This window comes from Salminus brasiliensis, chromosome 10, assembly GCF_030463535.1.
Source record: "Salminus brasiliensis chromosome 10, fSalBra1.hap2, whole genome shotgun sequence".
In the NCBI taxonomy this organism is placed as follows: domain Eukaryota; kingdom Metazoa; phylum Chordata; class Actinopteri; order Characiformes; family Bryconidae; genus Salminus; species Salminus brasiliensis.
In genome coordinates, this window is record NC_132887.1 from 41126957 (window position 1) to 41136353 (window position 9397).

The 9397-nt window shown below is 43.8% G+C and overlaps 1 protein-coding gene across 2 annotated transcripts; it reads right to left on the bottom strand.

The window, feature by feature from the left end:
• Positions 1-981: 981 nt before the first annotated feature.
• On the bottom strand, positions 982-3510 carry LOC140564921 (uncharacterized). 2 transcript variants are annotated; one of them, XM_072690622.1, is made up of 4 exons: positions 3443-3510; positions 3305-3363; positions 2131-2281; positions 982-1698 (listed from the first exon to the last, which is right to left on the bottom strand). In XM_072690622.1, the coding sequence occupies exons 3-4, from the start codon at positions 2274-2276 to the stop codon at positions 1245-1247; spliced, it is 600 nt and encodes a 199-aa protein (XP_072546723.1). In that variant the 5' UTR covers positions 2277-2281; positions 3305-3363; positions 3443-3510; the 3' UTR covers positions 982-1244. The 2 variants fall into 2 exon arrangements, with proteins under 2 accessions (XP_072546723.1, XP_072546724.1); XM_072690623.1 differs by having other exon boundaries at positions 3305-3359; positions 3443-3508.
• Positions 3511-9397: the final 5887 nt, after the last annotated feature.

A 9397-nucleotide genomic window follows, 5' to 3' on the forward strand; every position in this document is an offset into this window, starting at 1 on the left:
AAACGTCCGTTCATTACAGTCATGATAGATGAGGTCAGTGATTGGCCACCAAACCCATCATGGATCTGTCAGTGGTCTCTGCGGTGTTTATGCTAGACTATCCAGCAATTTCTCTCAACATGCTCTGTTTACCAGTTCACTTCCTGCACTTCTGCAGAGTGGACGCGAGAGTCTCTTATAACCACCCGAAAGGAGAACAATGTTGTTAGCCACTACTCTACACCAACTGCTAGCAGTACCCAGGTCCCTACAGACTGGCCACATGAGAGTAGCACAGTCATGGTTTTATATAACACATATAAACAATGTGAAAGAGGAAACAGAGGACATCCTTCAAAGGGGCAGGAAACCACACAATCTCAAACTCTCAGTCTCTGGCTGCGTGTGATAACTGGTAAGGGAAATCCCAGTTAGTCAGCACGAGGTGTCTAATCGCTGCGGTAACATCTGTATCTCGTACATCCTGTAAATATTACAGTCTAATTCATATCAATCTATGCCAAGCAGTGTTAGCCAATCAAATCTCTTCCCAAAAGACTAAACTGAGGTCCATCATCATCCCCCAGTGGAAACATTGGAACTGGTGTTTAGAGTTTGGTCTGGACTAAATTCAGACTTCCCCTAGTAGTTTTACACTGTGTCCAAATGTTTGTGGACACCCCTTCGAATGAATATATTCAACTACTTTAAGTTGCATCCATTGCTGACAGCTTGTCTAGTCACTGTAGAGATGTACATGAGTATATTTGTAAATGAGAGGTGGTACACTGCTTTACATTACTCATAGTCAGGCACTGTATTAACCCCTTATGCTTCGTGACCTTTATAATACCCTAAGAATTACTTATTATTACTTATTTAGTAACTAGATGCAAAATATCGCAAACTGGCTAAATGTATTTCAATTTAAGTTATAAAAGTGTGTGAATAAGCCACTGGAGGTCCCTGAATGGTTAAATTGGACTGAATGAACACTTGGCATCAGGTTGGAAAAGTACTTTTATTTGTAATTGAAGCCGTCATTCCCAAACACAAGCAAGATCAGATATCTGCATTTATTACATGACCCCATCACCTAAACATGTTAAAACCACACCCAAACATTGAGGCTACATGTTATTTTTCCATTCTGAGAACTCCAGAGAACAAAGTCAGCACTTTAACATCTGCATTCCAGCTGTTACAAATCAAAAAGAGCAGATCATTTCTGCAACTTCAATTTCTGCCAGCAGGGGTCTACTTTCTCAATATAAATTCTGATCATACGGATAATTTTGGCATGTCTCCAAGTCCCAAAACTCCACCTTCATAATGGACCTGCCTGCAGGAGACATGGTTCCCTTCACAAGAGTGTGTTTCCCCATGAACCTGATTTCACTGCCTGTGCTTTTGGCTCTGGTGAAGGAGCCGCTATCATAATACATATGGTTGAACAGCTGCTCGTTGCACAGAACACGATCCTTAGAAATGCCCAGAGCAAACCAGTTACTGTATAGGTTGTAGTCGTACGGCACGGAGAACATTATGGTCAGTTCTCCAACCCAGTGTCTGTCTTCATGTCTGCAGATTTCATAGGTCAGAACTCCAACAGCTCCACATGCTGTTTTTGCGGTTTTGGTGAAGGAGCACGCCTCAATCATCCTCTTCTGTATCGTAGGCTGAGGGGGGTTGTGCGAATATCCACTGCTGGTGAAGACTCTAATAAACATAAAGCAAAATAGATAAACATATCCAGACTTTTTTCATGGTGTATTCATATCACCCCTGGCCACTTTATCAGAAACCTCTACTTTGTAGCTCCACTTTGCTGGTGAACAGTTGAGGGCACATCTAGACCTTCACAAGTGGTCGGTTTCTGACCACAGAGCTGCTCTTGTCCGGATCCACTCTTGACCTAACAAAACCCCAGTAATATCCGGACATCCATGGCCTTGTGGTGACACACCAACCAGTTATAATTGGAGTAGAAGGGGCTAATAAACTGCAGCAACATATGGAGCTCCAGTCTGCAACTGTACACCTGTATAGCTATAGCATACAGTAAGGGTTTCTAATAAAGTGGCCGGTGAGGTACGTAGGAAAATGAGTTCATCATTGGAAGATAAATCCGTAGCATTCACTTCTACCAACCTCGGGTTTGTTAAGATGTATTTATGGCTGAAGTTGCTGAGCTGAATGGAGATGTTTCTGTCGCTGTGTATTTGCTTGGAGATTTCATCGATGGTGGTGTTTAGGAGGGATCCTCCGACTATAACTGCAGCTGCTGTTGCAGCCATCCTGTCTGCAGAGACCAGAAACCAGAAAACAGCAGCACTGATCAGACGTTCCTTCCTTCATCTACTATTCATCTACTTATCCAGAATCATGGTCACTCTGACACACTGTAATACACCACAGGAAGCGTAGGGACGCTCTATAGTCTAGTCCTACTGCCAATAGAATAGGACTCCCTATTGGCACCATGCTGCCTAATGCCAGGCATGGGCTAGAGGGGGATAAAGCCCCCCAGCATTGAGGAGCTGTGGAGCAGTGGAAGAACTGTGTTCTCTGGAATGATGGAGGAGGAGCTCCATCCAGTACTTTTGGGATGAGTTGGGGATGATGAGGTGGGGTCCAACATCCTGACCTCAATAATGCTCTTGTCGCTAAATGCAATCAAATCCTCACAGCAATGTTCCTCTTCCAAAATTTAATAGAAAGCCTCTACCTTCTTTTTAATACCCTTGATTTCACAGTTTTAGCAGAACTGTCCACATTGTACACAGACATTACTGTAAGGTGACTCTAAATTCTAAATCAATTTCTAAGTTCAGTCGTGTCACTCCACAGCTGCTGCCCCCATCAGATTCAGACCCCTGACTCTGGTCTACAAAGCCAAAACTGGACCAGCCAGCCCCTCCGTACTTGATGGCGATGGTCAAAAGCCGATCTGCACCAAGAGCCCTTCCAGCTTCAAGTACGGCTCGGCTCGACCCGCCATCCTTTAAGATCCATGGAAGACGAGCGTCCAGACTTTTAAATTTATATATATATAGTAAAATACTAAAACAAGTGCAATAAAAAATCAGACTCTGTCACTCAACTCTGCAGGATTAGTATCAGTGGGTTAATAGTTATAATAGTTATCCATAATGGAAACATGCTTCCGCAGACTGGCGTTATATGCTTTGTACTGTTACTGTTCAGACACACCCAAACACACACATTCAGCCTTAATGTCTTAATGTCTCTGTAAAGAACAGTGACCCACAGTACTGTAAAACTGTAAACTACCACATAGAAAGACTTTCACTGAAGACCGTACCTTTTTGCTCACTTCGAATCAATTCCGGTCACTCGAATGCTTCACCTTAATCTCCCTCCCTGAAACACACACAGCTTTATTAAAGTTTTAATGTACTATAAATGTGTTTAATAATAATGTCTTTAAAGTGGAGCTTACCTGCCTCCTAGAGTGGAGTATCTCTTCATGAGCACTTCTGGACTTTGTGTTTGCTGGCAGACTGCAGGGTATTGTGTTTCATACACTCCACCCCAAATGCTCAGAACTTACATAATCCCAGTTTCCCTCTTGTGATAAGATCTGGAGTGAGAGATCTGTCCAAATTCAACACACTGGAGCAAACAGGCACGGCGTCGGCCATCACGCGAGCTGGCACACGTATTCAGAGCATACTGCCAATCAAAGAGGTCAACTGTGACGAGTCAAACGCACATGTGAGCTTGCAGTATAGCCAAGGTGTGACCTTTCCTTTTCAGATCCTCCGTCACATCTATCTGTTCTGTTACTCGTAATTGACCTTTTATGGTCATCATTATTAGCTGAGACAGCTGGACGTGGATGCACTCACAGTGTGGGAAGAGTGGGATTTTCCCAGCAGTGGGGAAGATATTTCTCCAGATTCCTCCTGAAGACATTGTGAAAGTTGCATTTTTTTATGATAGGTAAACTTTCAAACATGGTGGCGGTAGTTTTACTCACTGTTAAAGCAGCAGTCCTTTTTTATATTTCAATTGAAAGCACTAGTCTGTCTGAGTGGGGAGGGGCGTAAATAATGGTATAATTGGTATCAGGGTGCTGCGTGACCATCCCTGCAAAAGCCCAATGTATTCATCCTAAAAACTGTGGCCATAATGGCCCTCTCAGTGTGACGTTAGCCTGCACGGCATCCGTTAGCTGATGTAACAGCACTGGCAGTTAGGGCATTGAGCTTCACTGATCAAAGTTTGAAATAAAGTAGCAGGAAGATAATTGGGGAAACTCCAAAATTGCCCCCAGATTTGTGGTCTGGTAGGTTTTTGTGGGAGTTTTCCTGCAACCATGAGCAACCATGGTGCTGCTAACAGTGCTAATACAAACAGAACGCCTACTGCTGGAGCTGCTGCGAACATGGAGATATTAGAACATCTGCCTAAATTACCCACTGTCCAACCAGATTCATCCAGTCTGACAGGAGACCCCAGTGCACTTTTTAAAATTGCATTTACACATTGTCACCAGAGGGGTCTCTTAATCCCCAAAACTTACGGATTGTCGCTTTAAAGTACCAAAGACTCCTAAAGTAAGAAGGACAGCCAGTGAATCAGCAACAGGGTCATGAGCGTCCAAGACTCACTGATGCTCATGGAGGCCCCGCCTACCTCACAGCTTACAGGACTTTAAGGATCTGCTGCTAATGTTGGTCTTGGTGCCAGACACCACAGCAGGACACCTTCAGAGGTCTTGTGGAGTCCATGCCTCACTGGGGCAGATCTGTTGTACCAGCACAAGGGGGAGTACTCAGTATTAGGCAGATGGTGTTAATGCCGGTCAGGCCTGCTACAGGTCAAAACACAAGTAGGCAAGTAGGCAGAGGGTCCAGCTCTCATGAGGCCTCACAGAGAGCCCTTTCAAGACAGGAGTCTTCATAGCAGAGCTATTGAGCACCACCACAATCAGGTGTGTCTCCTGGCTGGAACTAAGTGGGGCCCGGCAGTGGTGTGACCAGGCCCAAGGTCAGCACACCGCTGCACACAGCCCTGTGCAGTACCCAACCAGGTCAATAGAGGGTGCAGTTGTGACACAAGTATGTTCTTCAGTCCTGTAGGAAACACTCCCCATGTGACTCGGCATGAAACTGCTGATGAGAACCACTAGGAGTCAAAGGTAGGCCGGAGTGCTGTCTGAAAAAAAGCTAATTGGCTCTTTAATGACTTGAGAAGAAAGTCTGGCTGCAGTTTTAGACTTCCTCACACTGAAGCATCCAGCTCCCTGTAGAGCAGACTGCAATGCACTGTTACGTAAAGAGAGGAAAACTACTCTTCCATTACGGCTCAGTTTAAAAGCAATCACCAGGCCAAACACCAGCCCCCACGGGTCCCACTGCCCACAGCAATGTCCACACCAGCCTCATCACAGAGACGTTAATGAGGAAGGTTTTTCTACATTGGGAAGCGGGAGGACGTGCTGGAGCTGTTGGACTCTGGCCCGGTCCCTACAGCAGAGACAGAGAAATTAATTTGTATTGTGAAATCCCGGGAACAGTGGGAGTCGGCACGGATTTCACAAAAGTCTGTTTCAGCGATCAATTTAAATGTGTTTCTCTCTCCCCTCAGAAACCAATTAGGAAATTTAATTTGACTCGCTTTTGCTCCACCGGCTTTCACAGCTCAGCCGAGTCCTGAAGAAATTACGGAGGAATTGATCTAATAGGAACCATGGAACCGAATGCAGCACTGTTCTGCTGCTCTCTCCACGGCGCTGGGAAAAGGCTGCACTAATAAGTGTTGGAGTAAACACTGCTGCTGAAGCTGATGCTGATGCTGATCACTGACAACAGCCACTCCCACAGTGGTGCGTCTCCACAGCCGGCCAGCAGATGGCAGCAGTGTTTACAGAATGAGACTTTTCCAGACCAGCTGATCTGAGATCACTCCACAGTGACCTTAAAGATGTCACTGCGATGACATCATCAGTGTTACTGTGAACCACAACAACCCCATGTTTTTGGGATGATTTCCCGAACACAGATTAAGACTAGTCCTGGAGTACACAGCATTCCAGAAGGGAAGCAGAAAAAGGCCTGATCCCTGTCTGAGAAAAAATGACCCATGGAGTTCCCGTCCACATGTTCTGCATATGATAAGTAACTTAATCAAACTCTGCCTGAATAAGGGAACCTTAGCATTCCAGAAACTGGATTTAATAACTGGAAAATGAATATTTATATCATTCTTGACTAATTCTAGAACCTTAAAATCTTGGGATTTCTAGAATTATTGAAAAATTGAGGTGGCTAGGGGCAGTGGAGGCTCAGGGGTTAGAGCTCCAGGCTACTGATGACAGGGTTGTGGGTTCGATACCCGGGCTCGGCAAGCTGCCACTCTTGGGCCCTGGAGCAAGGCCCTTCACCCTCTCTGCTCCCTGGGCGCCGCCGCAATGGCTGCCCACCGCTCCGAATATGTATGGTCACTGTCCACTGTGTGTGTGTGTGTGTGTGTGTGTGTGTGTGTGTGTTCACTACACAGATGGGATAAAAGCAGAAGTCAAATTCCATCTGTGTCCGTCACTAATGGTCAGTACGGTTGGGGAATTCTCTGGCTTGGGAATTCAGGAATACAGCCTGAAATTTGTCTTGGTGCCAAGGAATATGATTCAGCGTGAAATGTGTTTGGAATTCCAGAATTAAATTAGAACATCGGTGGAATTTGATTTCAGAGCCAGAGGAAGTGTGGAATTCTGAGGAAGTGTGAAATTCTGAGGAAGTGTGGAGTTCTGTCAGCGTGTGTAAGGAGTCCGCGGATCAGGCTGGAAGGTTTGGGAATGCTGTAATGCAGTTTAAACTGTGGTGAAAGAGACGCTTCTGGAATCTGTAGGAATTCCTTTATTCCGGATGGTTCTGAGTCAGAAGCTTTTCAAAGACAACTGCAGGTCGTAACATCTGAGAGCGCTGCCTGTCAGAGCTCCACCCCCTCACTTGTGTGTGTGCGTGTGTGTGTGTGAGCAGAGAACACACACAGCTCTAATGTCACCACACATTTTCCTCTCTCTCTCTGACACGGCCTTTCACTCTGCATGGAACAAGCTGTCACTCTCGCCTGTGTGTGTGTGTGTGTGTGTGTGTGGACCCCCGGGGAGTGCTCTTTGTGAACTGGTTCCTCAGTCGTTTGTGTGAAGCTGGGGGAAATTGGATGTCAGCCATGTTTGTCACATTAATGGGGAGTGTGTGTGACAGAGAGAGAGAGAGAGAGAGAGAGAGAGAGAGAGAGAGAGAGAGAGAGTGAGAGAGAGAGAGAGAGTCAAAAACAATCTGTTTTTATTTGAGTGGTATATACAAATGAGCTCTGTTCTGATTGGCTGTCCTTCAAAAAGTTGCCTGGCTGAAACACCCTTACAACTTCACCAGGCCATAGGCTGAATGGGTGGGGCTAAACTGCTGAAGGCTGCACAGACATATAGACATACAGATAAATTTATGTAAATGCATTGTGACATCAAGCCTCCATATATGGGCGTATGGACTGAAGAGTGGGCGGTTACGTTGTTTACGTGTGACATCACACTTTCATTTCTAACAGGAAGGCAAAATCTGCAGATGGATCCTTTAACCTCCAACCGAAAAAACAGTGCCCCCCCCGAGCACACACTGCTCATATTCTCATTAACCTGGGGAGTCTGGACCCCACAAAGACAGGAATGCAAACACAAACACACACACACACACACACACACACACACACACACACACACACACTGTCAGTCTGAGGAGCAGAAAGAGCTGAAACACACTTCCTGTGCGCTCTCTGCCCTCTCCTCTCTATCTTGCTGCTCTTCGATGCAGAGAGTTAATTAGCCAATTAAAGCCTAATTAAAAGAGTCTTTAGAGAGCGGCCCAGGCGGCTCGTACAGGCTGGAGGAGATCACTCTGACACAGCAACACCTGCACACACACATCAACGCTCACTCGCACACCAACACACACACACAGAATAACGGGTGGGCTAATGGATTGGGGGGGTGGGGGTGGGGGTCTTATGTATTTTTGTTTAATGTGAATTTCCTCCAGTTTAAAGGAGTGTAAAACACGTCTGAGGCTGGAGATTTAAACACATCCTGGTTTATGAGCTGTGATCAATCACAGTAACATTACTGTTACCTTCTGAAACCTTGTATCTCTACAACAGCAGCTCTACAGGAGCAGGAGAAATCCTTCTGAACTTTCAATGGGAGTCAATGTAAAAGATTTTCTTCCTGGTAAATGTGGAGCATTTCTATTGGTCGATTCATCATAAAATTCTGACACAATATAACCACTGTGAAATTCACATCATGAAGTGAAAAACAAGGTTTATGCATGACATTGATGTGATAAATTGTAGACAATTTAAACAAATTATAAAAGAAAATTTTAAATAAAAAAAAAATATTTATTTTTAACAATTGTAAGCTTAAAAAATAGTTTAATAAATAAATAATAATATATTTGTAAAGGTTTACTGTCTGAGTTCTACTATAAATAAAGAAAATGAATCAAACTGTGGAGCATCTTGAACAGATTCACTGAGGCTGCAGTTTTTACTCCTGGAAAGCGTTCAAACACTCCACATCTGTACAATGTTTTTTTTCATCATTCTGGGGGATTTGGACCCTAAAAAGAGATAAACACTCACAATTACACAGACCTTCCCCATCCTAATCCTCCCGAGCGATTCCGCTGTATGGAAAGAGAGTGTGGAGAAAAAGCTAATCTTTACTCTTAATTTAAAAGCCATTTAAAATACATTAGTTCCTCTGTAATTGCTTCAGACTCTATTATAATCATCCGCTGAAGGCCCGGCCTGAGCTGCAGGGCTTAACACTGCTGCAGATGGGAGTGTGTGTGTGTGTGTGTGTGGGGGGGGGGGGGGGGGGGGGTGGAGCTAAACGACACAGATATTGTTTTAATATCTGTTCAATTAACTTATGTTTAAAAGTTTACAACCACAAATGATTTGGACCAGAACCAGTATCAAAATAATTCTAGTCTGAATAATAACATTACAATAACTTAATAACATTAACATCCAGTATGAAGCTCTAATAACATTAATATCCAGTATGGATCTCTAATAACATTAATATCCAGTATGGATCTCTAATAACATTAATATCCAGTATGAAGTTCTAATAATATTAATATCCAGTATGAAGCTCTAATAACATTAATATCCAGTATGAAGCTCTAATAATATTAATATCCAGTATGGATCTCTAATAACATTAATATCCAGTATGAAGCTCTAATAATATTAATATCCAGTATGAAGCTCTAATAACATTAATATCCATTATGAAGCTCTAATAATATTAATATCCAGTATGAAGATCTAATAACATTAATATCCAGTATGGATCTCTAATAACATTAATATCCAGTAT